This window comes from Gracilinanus agilis, chromosome 1 (assembly GCF_016433145.1).
Source record: "Gracilinanus agilis isolate LMUSP501 chromosome 1, AgileGrace, whole genome shotgun sequence".
NCBI lineage: Eukaryota > Metazoa > Chordata > Mammalia > Didelphimorphia > Didelphidae > Gracilinanus > Gracilinanus agilis.
In genome coordinates this window covers 501,328,439-501,346,915 of record NC_058130.1, presented here as the reverse complement: position 1 = coordinate 501,346,915, position 18,477 = coordinate 501,328,439, and the positions used below count along the sequence as shown (strand labels likewise).

Genomic DNA, 18,477 nt, shown 5'->3' with positions numbered 1-18,477 from the left:
TACTGTATTAAATAGTTCTGGTGATAATAGGCATCCTTGCTTGATCTTACTGGAAAGGCTTCTTGTTATATGTATTACATATGGATTACATATAAAATTTGCTCTTGATTTCAAATAAACATTATTTACTATCTTAAGAAAAAGTTCATTTATTACTGTGCTTTTTGTGTTTTTTTTTTAATATTTTCTTTTTTTCTAATTATATGCAAAAACAAATTTTAACATTCATTATTTAAATTTCAGTTCCAAATTCTCTCCTTCCCTCCATGACCTGTCCCCTTAATGAGAAGGCAAGTAATTTTGTAAAAATTAATGCATATGTAGCAGTCATACAAAATAAATTTCCATGTTAATCATGTTGTAAAAGAAAACACCAAAGTAGAGGAACTGAAAAAAAAAATCATATGTTTCCATCTTCATTCACATTTGTTTTTGTTGTTCTTTCTTTGGAGGCAGATAGCATTTTTCATTGTAAACCCTTCAGAATTGTCTTGAATCTTTGTTTTGCTGAGAAGAGCTAAATAATTCACAGTTGATCATTATACAGTATTGCAGTTGCTGTGTACAATGTTCTGGTTCTGCTCAGTTCACCTTGCTTCAGTTCATGTAAGTCGTTCCAGGTTTTTTTGAAAACATTCTGCTCATTCATCATTTCTTATAATACTATAGTTTTCCTTCACAATCCTACCACATCTTATTCAGCCATCCCTTAACTGATTGACATCTCTTCAATTTCTAGTTCTTTGCCACCACAAAAAGAATGTCTATAAATAATTTTGTATGTATTGGGTCCTTTTCCCTTCTCTCTCTCTTTTTTTTTTACTCTCTTTGCTACATAGACCTAGTAGTGGTATTGCTGAGTTAAATAGTATGCACAGTTTTTATGACTCTTTGGGCTGACTTCCAATTTGTTCACCAGAATAGTTGTTCAGTTCACAACTCCATCAGCAGTTCATTTGTATTCCAGTTTTGCCACAACCCCTTCGACATTCGTTGTTTTCCTTTTCTGTCATATTAGCTAATCTGATTAATGTGAAATGGTATTTCAGAGCTATTTTAATTTGCATTTTTCTAATCAGTAGTGATTTAGAGCATTTTTATATGATTATAGATAGTTTTGATTTCTGAAAACTGCGTGTTCATGTCCTTTGCCCTTTTATCAACTGGGTAATACTTGTATTCTCATAAATTTGACTCAGTTCTCTACAGATTTGAGAAATGAGGCCTTTGTCAAAGAAACTTGCTATAAAGTTATTTTTTTTTCCAGTTTTCTGCTTTCCTTTTAATCTTGGTTACACTGGTTTTGTTTGGGCAAAACCTTTTTAATTTGATGTAAAAATAATTACTCATTTTGCACTCGGATGCTCTCTCTCTCTCTCTCTCTCTCTCTCTCTCTCTCTCTCTCTTTCTCTCTCTCTCTCTCTCTCTTTCTCGTTTGGTCATAAATTCTTCCCTTATTCTTAGATCTAATTTGCTTAAGATATCACCCATTATGTTTAAGTCATGTACTTGATTTTCATAAGGTGTGAAATGTTGGTCTACACCTAGCTTCTGCCAGAGTGATTTCTAGTTTTACAGCAGTTGTCAAATGTGAATTCTTGTCCCAAAGGCTAAGATCTGTGGGTTAATCAAATTACTAGATTACTATGCTTATTACTATGTGTTGTGAACCTGATCTAGCCCACTGATCCACTACTCTATTTCTTAGGTAGTACCGGATTGTTTTTGATGATTATTATCTTATAATATAGTTTGAGATCTGGTACAACTAGGTCACCTTCCTTCATATTTTTTCCATTAATTTCCTTGATATTATTGACCTTTTGTTCTTTCAAATGAATTTTGTTATTTTTTCTAGCTTTATAAAAGAGTTTTTGATGGTTTGATTTGTATGGCACTGAATAAGCAAATTAAGTTAGATAGAACTGTCATTTTGATTCTATTCATTCAGCCTATCCATGAAGGATTAATATTTTTTTCAGGTGTTCAGATCTGACTTTATTAGTCTGAAAAGTGTTTTGTAATTGTATTCATATAATTCCTAGGTTTGTCTTGACTGCTAGACTCCAAGTGTTTTATGTTGTCTCCAGTTAATTTTCAGCGAAATTTCTCTTTCTGTCCCTTGTTGTTGGATTTCGTCAGCAATATATAGAAATGCTGATGATTTAGGTGGATTTATTTTATATCCTGCATCTTTGCTAAAGCCTTTTTTGTGTCTTTAAGAGAAAATGGAAGTTGGATCTTGTGAAAAGTCTCTAGTGTCTCTATAATCATGTGGTTTTTATTATTTGGGTCATTAATGTGGTTTATTGTGGTTACACTATTGAACCAGCTCTGCACTAAGCCAATATGTTACTGTAACCTATTTGCTAATACTTCATTAAATATTTTTGAATTGGTATTCATTAAGAATATTGGTCTATATACTTTTCATTTTGGCTGGGTTTTTTGTTTGTTTGTTTGATTGATTTTTCTTCTTTGTGTCTTATCAGGACAAATTTAACAAAGATTTATGCAATTCCTACTGTGGAAAGAACAACATGTAAGATAGGGGACAGAGTTTAGATAAGAAATAGTCCCCTCTTCTCCTGGAACTAGGGTAATAAGATGCCGAGATAACTATAATATACCACATGACTTGATAAGTGCCTTAACAAATCAAAGGGCTACATAAATACCAAGTAGGAATGTCAAAACCAAATGAAATGTCCAAGGGTTATTATTAACAGGTATAATTGATTTGTCAGCATAGGCTTGTGAGACATTCAAGCTTTAAGAACCTGATTTTTTTGAGTTATACAGGGGCAGAATTCATTGTCTTGGCCAAGAGTTTTTCTTCTTGTTTCTGTTTTGTAAGTTGGAATCAGCAATCCTTAGGGATTTAATTAGTCCTGAGCTTTCTTAACTTGGAGTTAGGTGAATCTCTGGCTGTATACCAGTTCTAGCTTGGGGATCATAGTGTACAATTTGTACTGCCACCTTGGAGAGTGCCCTAACTACAGAGCCCCCATATGGAGAGTAAGGTGCAGTAGTTTTCCCGATTATGTTGACAACCGTCATGATTAACTATGGTTTCATATTGATTTTTCAATCCAGGTACATTCACTTACCAATTAACCTGATGATATTTTTTTTCAGACTACTGAGGGATTTTGTTCCCTCACTAATTCTTCTTTTTCTTTCTCTCCCTCCCTACTGATTTATTCCCTTCAGTGCTCATATATGCCCAGATTTTGTCCCCATCTTAGAAAACTTTATATTGATCCTGTTGGCATAACTACTGTCCTATTTCTCTTCTTCACTACACAGTGGTACCTGCTGTTTACATAACCTTACTCTATTCTCTTTGGCAATCTGGCTTCCAAAATTTCTGTTGAATTGCAGTTTTAAAAGGCTGATGCCATGTTGATGTCTTATTTGAACTTGATTTCTTTGTTGTCTATATCATTTGGCACCCCCTTTTCAAAACTCTTGATTTCATTTTCTTGATGCATCTCTAACCATTTTATGTTAGCTTGATTTTCTGGTTCTTTTTTCCCCTCTATGTCCCATCTTTACCTAAAACTCAGTTCTTGGCTCTTTCTTCTTCTTACTCTATATTCATTCCTTTGGTTCAATAATTCTATCTCCTCTAACTAGATTTTAATAATTACTGTTCTATATTGATAGCTAAAATTGAGATTTTTCAAATCTCTGCTCCTGTGTTTTTCAACAGAGGATGTTTCTAATCGAGTGATGCAAAATCACATCAAACTCAGTGTAAGCAAACCCAAGTTATTCCCCAGTACCTTCCTCAACTATCAAAAAGATCCTAAGTGGACTATTTTCACTGATATACTTCTTCTAGTCTGCTCAGATTTGGGAATAATAGTCTTTCTTTGACTCTTCCCTCAAAACTATCTGTTTAACCAGTTGTCACGTTCTGTGGAAATATCTTTGGAATAGCTCTCTTATTTGTTCCTAACTTTCCCTTACATCTTTCATACCTGACTATTTCTTGCTTTTAGTCTCTTTCATCTCAAGACTCTTCTGCAGATTAAACCAATCTCAAAACCAATTTCATCAGGTTAATCCCTCCTTAGAAATAACTAATTGCTACAGAAAATCTATTAATTTCTCCACTTGGCATTGAAGGCTTTTTAATATGACCTCAGTCCAATTTCATGGTCCCCTAAAAGAACCTTACACACCTTTGGAAGACAGTATAAAAGTATTTTCTTTAATGTTGCTAAATTCTTTTTTTTTTCTTTTTGTTAAAGGTTGCATGATGGAATTTGAATGTTTTCCCAAGAGACTTTATGTTTTGGATCAGTATTATTGAATTTGTGTAATATTGGAAACCTCTTCAAACTCTTTTTTGTGGTTTCCATTTGAGACATTTAACCCAAAGAGGCTGTACCATGGACTGCAAAGAAAGCTGCCCAAGTGTTAGCATCCCAAGCTCTGATGAACACAGGGAGAAAAAAAAGAGGTTCACCGTAAGTATATATATTAACTTGAAGAATATGGGAAAAATTGAATGGAGAAAAGTTTGGAAAAGTATGGTTTTATAGTTCAAATATCATCTTTTTTTCAAGGAAATGATCCTTTCCTAATTTGTCTAATGGAACATAAAACACTGAATTCAGTCCCAGTAGTTCTCAGAATGTGCAGTGGAAATTTGATAGTATAAGCTAAAGGATGAAGCCTTTAAAAGTCATTCAAAGCTCAACTCCGTATATTTGTAGCTCCCTTGATAATAATAAAAATGGAACATCTCCCATTTTCCATTTCTGTTAAACAGGGATTTGCTAGGCAAAGTTGTAAGGTCAACAGTAGCTCTTTTCCCAGCCTGTCTTTTCCACTTCAGTGGTAATCTTGGGACTTGGAATAGACATTGTTCACATCTTCTCAGTTAAAATAAGAAAGTATCTGGGGGGTATTCATTCACTGATTTGTGGTTGGAAAATTTACACTTTCTTGTTTAACCAGCATTTGTTTTTGGCATCTTTTTTCTACTGTTGTTCTTCATTCTGAAACTTTATGTCATCTTCAGCTTGACCTTAGCTATCAAATCTTTTTTGTTTCTTCCTTGGCAGTGAGCCTGGCATCCATCATCTCCTTTCCTTTCATTCATAATGCTGTTATAAAATTTTTTTTCAAAGGATCCAAATCATAAAGACCCAGTCAGCTTTCTGGGCTAAGAGCTCTTTCTTGGAATCTGTCTGGGACTTTCACCCTGTTACTTCTTATTAAAACTACTTGATCTCAGTGGAGCTTTCTGGCTTTTGCTTGTGGATTCAGAGAACTGTCATGCCAGATTCCTAAAAACCTTCTTCAGTTTCTTCCCTTATATCCTTTTCCCTTTTTTATTTCTTTTTTCCATTCTGCCTTATTTCTAACTACTGCATTGTATAAGGGCTTACTATATGCAGCCACTGTGCTGCCATGGATACAAATAAGTTGCATTCTCTTATATTTTAATGAGGAGACAGTGTGTAAATAAGTAGTAATACATATGTTCCATAATGTATCCATGGGTAGTAATCTTACAAAGTAAGATGTCAGGAGGTGGGCAGACCAGGAAAGGCCCAAAGAAAGTGACTTTTGAGCTAAGTTTTGAAGGAAGAAGTGAGGGATTCTGAAAGGCATAGGTGAGAAGAGAGAGCTCCCTTGTAGCCTGTGTCCAGGCACAAAGGACAGCCAGTGCAAAGGGAGATGAAGGGAGAGATGGGAGCATTTGTGGGGGAATAGAAAATAGGCCAGTGGAGCTTACCAGTTTGTGAAGAACTTTATAAGGGAAAAGAAAATACGATTTCAGAAAAAGTAAGAAAGATGAGATATTTAGAATTGCTAATTTTTCTAGGCTTGGCCTGAGGGGCAACTCAACTTGTGCTAGCTTAATCCTTAACTTGAGCATGGCTGGCATAGCCTTGTTTATGATTCTCTTTAGGCTAATTACATCTGCTGACCTTTTGTCATAGAGGAGAATGTAATTTTTTCTTCAGATTTTTGTTTTACCTACTCCATTTCTTTGGATTGAGTTCACTGGCTGCTTCTTCCTATCCCTAACTCACTCTCAGACAATCAAAACAAAATCTCCTCATAATATGATTGGCTTGCTTGTGATGCTTCATCCATATGACTTAATATTTAGCTAACTAATTTTCCCCTCCCTGCTTCCGGGAGGAAACCAGGAAAATACCTACTAGGTATAGTGTATCCATCAGCTCAAAAGATCAGAAATCAGTTTGTAATTTCATAGACTAATTGGCCTCTCTTCCTCCATTCCTTCTCTCTGTAGCCACTTTCACACTGAGCAGAATCACAGAATTTGACTGCTATACAAAAACACATGAAGGGGAGAGGGGTGTAGAATCATCAGTGTTAAAAAAACACCAACAACTTGTATTTTCCAATAGCCTTGGCAGTTTTCATGGTCTCCACAGCTACAATCTGTGATTTTTATCTCCTCTTCCTCTTTTTTTCATGTAGCCAGATTCTGTGATTCTGCATCTCTGTGAAGGAAAGGCCCAAGTAGGGAGAAAATGGGAGGAAATGGACCAATTAGGAGACTATCCAGGACCATCTTTTGTAAACTTGGGGGTTGCCCTAGCCAAATAATTTGCTTGCTCTTCCCCTACTCTCTTCTGCCACAGCACATTTGTACATGGCATCCTGCACATCTCTGCCTGTTGAAATCCTTCTCTTTCAAGACCCAGATAAAGCGTAACTACTCCATAATGCCTTCTGTAACTGTCTCCACTCTTTCCCCCAGGTAGAGGCGATCTTTTTGCCTCTTGCAATCTCTCATGTCACTTTGTCCAGTCATTTAATCCTGCTCTAACTTGCATTATGATTATTTGTATTTATTTTATCTCCCCCATTACCCCCAACTAGATGATAAATTCTTAAATGTTATACTTTTTTGTGGCTCTGATGCTTAGCACAGTATAGTAGGTGCTGAGAAAGGGTTTTTTCAACTTAATTTATGAAAGGCTTTGTTTACAATGAAAGGAATTTTAGACATGAACAAGTAGGGAAGAGTTTTCTCCCAAAGGTACTTTGTCCAAGTCCAGATGCCCTCCTGCCCATGTTTTTGGAGGGATGTGTTTCTTCCTTATTGAGGAAGTTCATTATGGTGGAAAAAATGATGAAATTGGATTCAGAGGAGGTCGTGGCTTGAATTTCAGCTCTCACAGTAGTTTTATGACTGGCCAAATTTTTTAGCATCTCTGAACCAACCTTTATTTCTTCATCTACATAATAAGGTTATGAATATTGAGATGCCCACCTCATAAGAGTGTGAGAAAAACAATCTATAAGCATTGAAATGTTATATAAATGAGAATAGTAGTAGTTCTATTTCAGGATCCTAGAGTCCTTGCTGCTCTTAAATGTGTAGCTTGTATTTTAGGACACACGACATTATGGGTATACCCTAGATCTTCTTCTCCCTTTACACTTTCTCCCAAATGTTTTAATGATTATCTCTATGCTATTGAGTCTTAGAGCTATTTATCTAGCCCTACTCTCTCTCCTCAACTCAAGTTCTGCGCCACCAGCTAGCTGCCTTTTGGACATTTTGAATTGGCCTGTAAGAATCTCAAACTCAGCATGTCCCAAATTGAACTCGTTATCTTTTCCCCAAAACTTACCCATTTGCCCAACTTCCTTGTTTCTTTCTGGCCCTTCTGGTGACTTAGGTTTACAGCCTCTGTGTCAGTTTCAACTCCTCTTTATTACTTATTCCTTATTGTTGTTCATTAGTTGCTCAATCTTGTTGATTCTGTCTCTACACAGTTCTTGGTATCTCTCTCTGCTTGCTAGATTGTCAGCTCCTGGAAGGCAGGGACTAGTTCACCTGTGTCTTTATAGCCCCACCACCTAGAACTGGTACTGGAACTCAAGGCTGGCAGAGTAGTATGTTATTGCATGTTATATGTTATGGCATATTGTTATATGCTACATAATTATATCTTATGAGATATTATGTATTATAGTATATCATTAGAGGCAACTAGATGGCACAGTGGACACAGCACTAGATCTGGATTCAGGAAGATCTCAGTTCAAATTTGGCCTTAATACATTCTAGCTGTGTGAAGCTGTCTTAAAAGCTGAAGCTGCTTAACCTCTGTTTTCCTCAGTTTCCTCAACTGCAAAATGAATATAATGCCACCTGCTGCCCAGGGTTGGTTTGTTGTGAGGATAACATGAGATATACTTAGCACAGTACCTGGCAAGTAATAGGCACTATATAAATGCTACTGCTGTTTTTATTATTAAAATGTAATTGTATATAATTTTGAGTAGAACTCTTCCTGAGTCACCCAAAAACATTCCCAGAAAGGAAAAAGACCAAGAGTTTTGGATTCTAACTTCTTTTGGAGGCTGTATCATTTCCCCAAATATCTTAATTAATATCTGGTAATACTATGTGCTACATATAATGCAGTGAATTTGTGTTTATATGTGTTTTTGAATGTAAACTCTTTAAAGGCCTTGTCTTCTGCTTGTTGACATAGAATGGTTCCCTGGAGGATGTGGTGGTGGTGTTGGTGCTGATTTTTTTATGAAGTTGTTGATGATATTGGTGCATGGAGGAAATCAAGACATGTGGATTCCAGGGTTTCTACTTAATTAGCATCTGATCTTATGCACTTATCCTTTCTGAGCCTGGCTTTATAGACTATGGAAATAGTCTCATAAAGTCTAAGCATTTTTTGGGTATTATATGTATCTCTTTAATCTCAAAAAAATCTTAATAAAAATTTGTTGGATTGAACCATTGAATTATTCTTTATCTGTAGATATACTACTTACTTTATAGGGTAAGGATCAAATGAGATAATTAATGCATGCACATGTGCCTTGTAGATTATTACATATATGCAGATAGAAGATAACTATTATTAAGAAGGATATGGGGTATTTATTTCAACTTCAGCTCAAGAGGAGGTTTTATTTTATTTTATTTTTATTTTCATGGAAAACACTTTCATATTGGTCATTGTTGTAAGAGCACACTCATATAAAACCAAAACCCCAAAATAAAACCATGAATATACTAATGTGAAAGACAGTATGCTTTATCTATGTTCATCCGACTCCAACACTTTTTTCTCTGGAAATAATAGCACTTCCCATCATAATGGAGTTTTCCTTATAATTTTCCCATATCTATCAAGTCACACCATCCCCAAGTATCTTTACCCATTCTATAAAGTTTTGAGTGTAGGATTGCCAATATGAGGAGTGGAATAATGGAGATTTTTAGCCTTTCAGCTGGAGAGGACTAGGGTATTTAAGATGAAGTATCCTGGAAAACCCATCAGTCAAGATGGTTATTCTGAATTTTTATAGTGCTTTCATTGATGGTAAAGATTTACCAGAGATATGTCCAAGTCAGTTCTCCACCTTCCTTGATTTTCTGGGATTCTCATGTGATAGAGGAATGTAATCAATAATTCCCCCAACTCTTCCTTTCTGAAACTTTACTAATTACTCATTGAAGGAGTGGTGCTAACCTCCCCTCTACTGCTTAGGGATTAAAGCATAGTATTATAATATATACTGTTGACCTTCCTCTTCCAAACCTCAAACCTAGTCCCAGTCAAAACTTTGGAGAAGGGAAAAGTAGTTCCACTTTTTAAAAAAGCATTTGTAACCTTTTGCCTTGAAGATGATTTTGGGACAGCTAGGTGACTCAGTGGGTAGAGTGCCCGACCTGGAGATGACAAGTCCTAAGTTCAAATCAGTCCCTTCCTAGCTGAGTGGCCCTGGGCAAATCCCTTAACACCCATTGCCTAACTCTTACCGTTATTCTGCCTTGGAAACAATATTAAATATTGATTGTAAGACAAAAGGTCTTTTTAAAAAAAGAAGATAATTTTAATTTGTGCACAATCAGGTTTTTTTTATTTATTTGTTTGTTTGTTTTATAAAACCCTTACCTTCTGTCTTGGAGCCAATATTGTGTATTGGCTCCAAGGAAGAAGAGTGGTAAGGGTAGGCAATGGGGGGGTCAAGTGACTTGCCCAGGGTCACACAGCTAGGAAGTGTCTAAAGCCAGATTTGAACCTAGGACCTCCTGTCTCTAGGCCTGACTCTCAATCCACTGAGCTACCCAGCTGCCTCCCACAATCAGTTTTATTGAGAATACTTTTCTCTTGATTCACAAGTATCTTTTTAAAGTGAATAGTGTTACTGTATTTAAAACTTTGAGGTTTTTATAAACCTATATCCACTGCATTTTAAAGCTTATGAAAGTTTACTATTCTTATATCATTTTATTTGAATTTGTGCATAATTTTTAAAAAATTAAAGTGGTTTAATGTTTTTGTATCCTGATAAATCAGATATACTTGGCACTTTTTATTTGCAGTCAAATTTGATTTTCCTTTTATTTTTACAGGTTTATAAAGTATTAGTTTCAGTTGGAAGGAATGAATGGTTTGTCTTCAGGAGATATGCTGAATTTGATAAGCTTTATAACACAGTGAGTAAGATTCTGTCTACAAAATTCAATCAAATAAAAAATCATCCTAGAAAAATCCAACAACAAAGAGTATTTAATGTAATGATCATTAATCTCATTAATAAAAGACAGGTGCTTTATAAAAAATAGCATCTTGATAATTTTTTTAAAGCATGAATTATCCTGAATTAGTCACTACATCTTTTAAAGTATATTTCAGAAGCTTAAAACATTTAAAATACCCATCAGAGGCTTAAAGGGGACTGCATTCCATCTTCCTGGTAACTTTTACTAATGTTCCTTGGTGAATCCAACAGTTGTTTAGTTTTTATAGCCTGTTTAATGAGTCTAACCATCCTTTGTGAGGCCAGGTTTTCTTCTCTGAGACGACTTTTACAAGCACTTGCAGATATCTCATTTTCCCTAAGCATAAAGAATTCGACACATCTGAAATAAGTAGCTGACCCTTAGAAGTTCCCTTCCACCTCTGGTAATGAGGATTTTTGCTATTTAAACTCTGGAAATGTGTTTTTCTATGTTTATGTTCATTCAGAATTAATCATAACCCACCTGATTAACAGTTGCAGATATCTTTTAAAATGGGGTTCCAGAATATAACCTTACTAACACTAAAGGAATAACCCAAAAGATAAAGTTATTTTTATTTTTTCCTTTTAAATTGAAGGCTGGGATAAATGATTAAGCTTAACATTATGATTTGTCTGACAAGTCAGAGTTCTTGGTTTGGAATTTTTTTCATTCAAGGGTAAGAAAACAATCCTTATGTTTCTAGTCCTCAATTTTATTTCATTATAATTAAAATGCAGTGTGGTATGGAGGAAAGACCAATAGATTTACCCTCAGGAGATACTTGGGTTTTAAAGCCACATGGCATTTACTAATAACTAATAATACCTATCTACCATTGTAGTTACAAAGAAAAAATAAGATAATGTTTGTAAAGCACCTTGTAAATTTTAAAAGCACATCAGTGCCTGCTAGTATGGGGGGAGGGGGAGGTTTTATGGTTTGGTTTTGGTTTTTTGGTGACACCTTCAGATGGAAAGGCTTCTAGTATTGGCCTGGGAAAGGCTGCAGTCTACAAACGAACCAAGCTAAGTATAGACAGACTTAAAATCAGAAATTAAAAAATTGGATTATTTTATTCCTTAATGGTGAAGTTCTGAAACTGACAGAAATACCCTTAGTCTAATGAAACCCTCTTCTTACTTTTTATTAGAATTAGAGAAGGGACTCTGAATTTGTATACCAGCATATGGCACATAGTGGGGTGCTTAATAAATTTTTTTTTAATTTTAAACCCTTAACTTCTGTGTATTGACTTATAGGTGGAAGAGTGGTAAGGGTAGGCAATGGGGGTCAAGTGACTTGCCTAGGTCACACAGCTGGGAAGTGTCTGAGGCCGGATTTGAACCTAGGACCTCCCATCTCTAGGCCTGACTCTCAATCCACTGAGCTACCCAGCTGCCCTGCTTAATAAATTTTTATTGATTGATGGATTATTCTTAGAGAGAAGCTATCAAGAATCACAGTTTTTAGATTATTAAACATTAATTTAACTGATGGTACTCTTAATGTGCAATCTTTGGCCAAAAATTGATGAATTATATACATGGAGAGACCCTAAGCCATATCTGACCTAATAATCTTGATATAAATGAAACTGGAAAATATTTTGGAGCTAACTGGAAAGATGGCTCCCAGGTTCTCCTTGGAGAGGTGAATAAATAATTTGATAGAGTTGATCCTGTGCTTCCCAAAATGAGGGCTATAATTTTATGGAGCACTTGCTCTTTTCACTATACACATAATAGTCTAAACAACTCGACTACTCTGAAGACAGTGACAGTTTATATTTTTCAATCTGATGCAGAGGGTGATGAAGTAAAGGAATTCTATAAGGAACTTGAAAAGATACTAAGAAACAAATGACTTGATGATAACCTATTTATCCAACCAAGCACAGAGTGGGTGGGTACTGGGGAACACCAACAATATAGGACAGTACGATTCATTATCAAGAATATAAAGGGCTTTCTGTCTGCTTGGGTGACTCATGCTTATACATCATAAAGTCTTCAGGTGCAATTAGAATGTACCAGAAAGGTGCAGGCAGAAGAAAAAAGTTGTAGGGGATAGAGAAAAGATGAGTACCAGGTCTGAAGTCAGGAAAATCTGATTTCAAATCTAGCCTCAGACACTTACCAGCTGTATGACCCTGGGAAAAAGTCACTCAGACCCATTTGCCTCAGTTCCTCATCTGTAAAACGAATTGGAGAAGGAAATAGCAAACCACTCTTTGTCAACAAAGCCCCAAATGGGGTCATGAAACATTGTACTCAACTGACAAGATTCAGTAATAATACCTTTAAAGATAGGAATAACTGTTACAGACCTAGTACTGGCTTCAGAATTAGGTGGATGGTCAGATCATTGACTAGGTCAAGGATAAAGCCTAAATGGGAATAAAAGTTTATGTCCAGTTATAGCAGGTTCATTTCCCCTTTTTTAAAGTTGTTGATTCTAAAAATTAGTAATGGACAATTTATCTGATGCCATGTCTACTTACTGTAGTTGTCCCACAAGGTTCTGTCTTTGGCCCTCTTCTCTTTTCTCTCATCCTGTCTCACTTTTCTCTGTTCTTGTGGCTTCAGTTATCAATATCTAAATGATTCACAAATGTGTGTATCTGTCTATAGAGTCCCCAGTAGCAGTTTCTCTCCTGAACTCCTCTCCCATATCACCAACTTCCTGTTGGACATTTTATACCAGATATGCCATAGACATTCCAAACTCACATGTCCAAAATAGTACTCATTATCTCTCTTTCCCAACCTGCCTTTCTATGAACTTCCCTTCGAGGGTTCAAGGGTACCACCATCCATCCTCTCAGTTCACCTAGATTTCAAGCCTTGGGGTCATCCTTGGCTCTTCCCTGTCCCTGAACTTCATCCAGGCACAGGTGAGAATTGGGTGACAGGTGGATGAGCAGTCCTGAAAAGGGCTTGACAAGCCCTCTTCCTAGAGATCCTGAACACCTCCTCCACTCCTCTAAGAAGAGCAGGGCCTACCACACCACCAGCCCTGCTTCTAGTCCAGTGCTGCAGCGGTCACCTGGGGTATCAACCTTGCATAGATGTGATCTGGAAACTGTTTCTCCAGGTGCTGCAGCCTCTGCCTCCTTAGCATCCATAGATTCAGCTCATGGTTACTAAAGTCTTAGAAAAGAAAAAAGTTTACATCATGAAAGTCTTTTGCACATATTCTAATGATTCAGCATCAGTAGAGTGTAAGTAACATTAAAGAGGATACATCTGACTTGGCAGCTGAAATTTCCTGTGTGTGCTATCCTTTAGAGCAGGAGTTGTCTTGCTTTTTAATTAGGAAGTACTTAATAAATAACTTTGCACTCCTTTTTAGAATTCCTGGCTTCCTTCAGTAGCTCCAGCGCCACCTTCTAAAGCAGAAGCTTTTCCTGGGACTTTGACTTCTAGAACCTTCCCCCTCTCAGATTACCTTCTATCTATTCTATATGTGTTTTTTCTGTATATATACTGTATGCCTTTTTAGAATGAGAGCTCCTTTAGGACAGGGACTGCTTATGCCTTTCTTTGTGTCATCATTGCTTATCACAGTGCCTGGCGTGAAAATATGCTATTGATTGATATAAAAAAGTCATCATAGGGGGGCAGCTGGGTAGCTCAGTGGATTGAAAGCCAGGCCTAGAGACGGGAGGTCCTAGGTTCAAATCCGGCCTCAGACACTTCCCAGCTGTGTGACCCTGGGCAAGTCACTTGACCCCCATTGCTTACCCTTACCACTCTTCCACCTATAAGTCAATACACAGAAGTTAAGGGTTTAAAAATTAAAAAAAAAAAAAAAGTCATCATGAAAGAAGCTCAGAGACCAAAAGCTACCTTAGCCAGCAAGCCCTTCATCTTTTTGTCAGGTAAAAGAAGCACTATTTCCCCTCTCCTCATCACCCCCCAAGAGTAACATTGTTTATTATGCAATTTCCATTAAAAAAGAATGGATCTTTTTTCCAGCCTCCTTCCCTGAAATAGAGCCCTTGAGTGAGTCCTACCTCTTGCTTATAAAAAGAATTATCTTGATTGGCCTGACATTTTGACCTTAGCACCATCCCTGACAGTTTCCATTGGTGGATATTTCAAAAAATGGAGAACTTGGAGACCTCAACTCCTCCTCCTCTTATTTCATTACCAGGAAAACAGGTCTTTTTTCATACTAGGAAGATGCCAGCTCAAGCTTTCCCCTTTTGGAAACCATTTTACTTTTAAATGAATCAAAGTTCAATAGCTGGAGCTTGCCTACTTCCCTTACTGGGAAAAGGTCTTGTTTACTGATAAATAGGGAGCCAATCTCCACCCTGCCTTTAACAAAAGACAAAAGGATCCAACCCTATAAGACTGTAGGAGAAGCTGGCTGACCTTCAAAACCTGAGGTTTAAGCAAGGTTTCATATAGAAATATTACAATTCAACCTTAGTTTTCCTCATTCTCCCACTCTGATTCATTGGGAGAATCGTTCCATTATTCCAGATGTAACATCTCTCCATTTCAGGATTGGCTCACCAGGATATATAAAGACCTGAAGGTACATGGAGAGTGTTTAACTATGATGTATGGGCATTTTTTTAACATGATGTTAAAAAATGATTGATAAAAAGAGTTGACAGATTAGGGGGACAATCCTCTTTTTGGCACAAGGGTCTTACAAAGTAAAATAACAACACATAGGGAAAACATGAAAGGGATAGGTGACCCCACCCCCACTGTGCAGTCCATTATATCCAAGGACTCAGAGTCTCATGATGCAACAGTCTGATTCCTGGGGACGTCCAGTGCTGTCATCTTCCCCTTCTTAGGCTTTCTGGAATCGTGCTGGAACAGCACTATTTTCAGTTGTTGTAATTTACTATTTGACCTTTGCTCTCCCTGCACTGCATTGATCTGCCTGCACAGTATACATCTGATACCATGGACAGTGGTAATTCAAGTATGAACTCATTTGCCAAATATCACAGAAGAAATCTGAAAGCCTAAGCAAAGCTGCCTTAGAGAACTTCAAAAAGCAGTTGAGTAGTAATTATACAATCTAGTTTAAGCCAGAAATTGATATAATTTGTAGATGAAATGAAAAAGTGGAACAAGAAGAAAATGTGAAATAAAACAGATCCTTGGTATTTTAGAGTGGTTTACTTTTTTTTTTTTTTTTTAAACCCTTACCTTCTGACTTGGAGTCAATACTGTATATTGGCTCCAAGGCAGAAGAGTGGTAAGGGTAGGCAATGGGGGTCAAGTGACTTGCCCAGGGTCACACAGCTGGGAAGTGTCTGAGGCCAGATTTGAACCTAGGACCTCCCATCTCTAGGCCTGGCTCTCAATCCACTGAGCTACCCAGCTGCCCCCAGTGGTTTATTTTTAATGGCAATGAAAGTAGAACTTTACAATATTTGGACTCCAACATCTTTTCATACCTAACTTACTGTGAAGTGACAACATTTTAAAAGGTGAAAGGTAGAGCAGCTGAACCTGACCAAATACATACAGAAATAATCCATGCTAATGGACACAACAATTTTCAAAGTACTCAGGAATCACTTTGAAAGATAGCTTAAGGAAGATTACAAAATCATGGAAATTATCGTTATGTTTTAGCCACCCTCCCAGAAAAATAGTGTCCAAGAAGTCCCCTGCAATTATAAGCCCATATATCTGCTTTTTTATCTCTATAAAAGCTTTGTGATGGTGGTCTTGTGATGTGTCAGTAGTAACCTTAATGACAACATGAGAAGAGAATAGGCTTTTGCTGCTCTTTTTCTATAACAATTCAACATCATTACACATCCTGCTATGTTTGTTTATCAATGTTTTGTTTCCAAGCATATGACAGATTAGAACTAAATGCTGCCTTGAAAAGGCTTGCTTCAAATACAACATCTCAAATATTCATCAAAATTATACAAGATTCTAACAGGGTTATGAGGAGGCCTTTTGTTCAGTAATGTCTTGAGTATTGATATCAAACCAGGTATAAAACGAGGAGAAATAGATTTATCTTTGTGGTTTGTTAGTAAGGTATTCTGTGCAGTCAAATTAAAAGAAAGAGGGCTTACTACTTGCACGTGATATTGTATTGCTTACATAGCATACTAGAAAGTGAAATCTACAGCTTTAAAAAATGTATTCTAGGGATGCTATATGGTTGTCAGTTTTGGAACACCATGATGATCCTGGAAGAACCAGAATTACAAATAACCTAAAAGGGAATGGAATGATAAATGGCAGGTATAACATTTCATCTTGTTACTAATGATGATCTATGTTAGTGGCATAGAAAAACAAAAAAGTCACCTGACTGCAAAAGGAAGTGAGCTAGACATGTGAGAGAATATGAGAGAAGAGAGAGGTATTCCCAAAAAATATTAAAAAGATTAGCAGAAACTTACTTGCTTTGGGTTGGTCCTTTATGGTGGGACTTTTGGAAAAACTCAAAAGTACCAAAGTAAATATAATCATTGGCACTTGATTATTGGCATTAATTAGTAATTGGTACTAATCATTGGCACTTAATTATATGGGAAATAACACCTCTGCAGAGCAGCTAAGCTTGGTTGCAGAGAAAATATAATTTTTTTCTACCTTTTTTGTCTATAATTTTTAAAGAAAATTTTAGGGTAACTGTCTAAAATTTCTTAAATGGTATACTGGGAAGAGTGGCTCATGCCGATGTGATTAAGATACTTGCTTTTAATGAATGCAATTTTCCCACTTCTCAGTAATCCCAGCCACATAATCTTTTTTTTCTTTTTAAACCTTTACCTTCTTTCTTAGAATCAATATTAAGTATCCGTTCCAAGGCAAAAGGCTAGGTAGTTGGGGTTTAAGTGACTTGCCCAGGGTCACACAGTTTGGAAGTGTCTGAGATCAGATTTGATCTATCCACTGAGCCACCTAGCTGCCCTTCCTACAGTCTTTCTATCAAATCTATCATGGGTGAAACTGGAAAGTGAAAAAATAAATGTGGATACTTTGTTTGATGTTTACAGAGTATCTGTAGGTTTTGAGGGAAAATCCAAATGTGAATTTCCCTCAGGCCTCAGTGCAAGGATTCGCTTTTTAGTCTTTATGTATAAAAATAGATGATTTATTGTAAATATAAAAGGATATAAAAAATATAAGGATAAAAAGGATTACCATGCTACAGAGATCTTTCTCCACCTAAATCAACTGGATCCACAGGGAACCTCTTCTTTCCTGTTTTCACAGGCTACACTAGTCTCCTTGATATCTAAATAACCCTAAAATGTCCTTATTCTATACCTATCACTATATCCTTATAAATTATACACAGTAATTATAATTTATAAAGAGCAGAAATGTAAAATGGCTGAGCTTTGATGTTCATTCAGAGTCTGGAGCCAAACAGGATTTCTGTGGTCTTCTTAAGTTGAAACCAATAAACAGCCTCAGTTGATTTATAAGTAGATTTAATTCTAGTGTTTCCCTAGACTGGTAACAGGGAAACACCAAAATCTTTCAGGATCTATTTTCTTCTTCCTCCAACTCCAGGCAAAACCAGAAAAAGATCAGAAACAGCAGCAGGTCCCTTTGACTCAAGGGAACCAAGCCAAACTGTCCCTCTCAGTCAAGAAACAAACCAAACCTGTCCCTCTCACTCAAGGGAACAAGCCAAACTGTCACAGACTTAAGTTGGTCCTGTAAATATTCTCTCTCTCAGCATTCCAGAGAACCTTGGCTAGGATCTCTTCCAAAAATCTAATTTTTTTTTTTTTTTGCTGCAAAGATTTATTCTGCTCTTTACTCTGAAACTAATGCTATAAGATTTAATTTCTCAATATCATTCTTATAATTCCCTGCTTTGAGCATATGAAGAGATTTAAAGAATCTCTTCCATATGCTCGCTCATAATTATATGCTTTTTTTTTTTTAAGTCAATACTGTGTATTGGCTCCA

The 18,477-nt window shown here is 36.4% G+C and overlaps 1 protein-coding gene across 2 annotated transcripts in view; it reads left to right on the top strand.

Annotated features, from left to right (window-relative positions):
- The first annotated feature begins 4,375 nt into the window (after nucleotides 1–4,375).
- The window catches only part of LOC123238765 (serine/threonine-protein kinase Sgk3), a 75,484-nt gene continuing 61,382 nt past the window's right edge, over nucleotides 4,376–18,477 (top strand). For both annotated transcript variants that reach the window (XM_044665981.1, XM_044665972.1), the window contains exons 1-2: nucleotides 4,376–4,478; nucleotides 10,397–10,480. In XM_044665981.1, coding sequence (XP_044521916.1) covers nucleotides 4,401–4,478; nucleotides 10,397–10,480 — 162 coding nt within the window. In that variant the 5' untranslated portion in view covers nucleotides 4,376–4,400. The remainder of the gene's footprint in view (nucleotides 4,479–10,396; nucleotides 10,481–18,477) is intronic.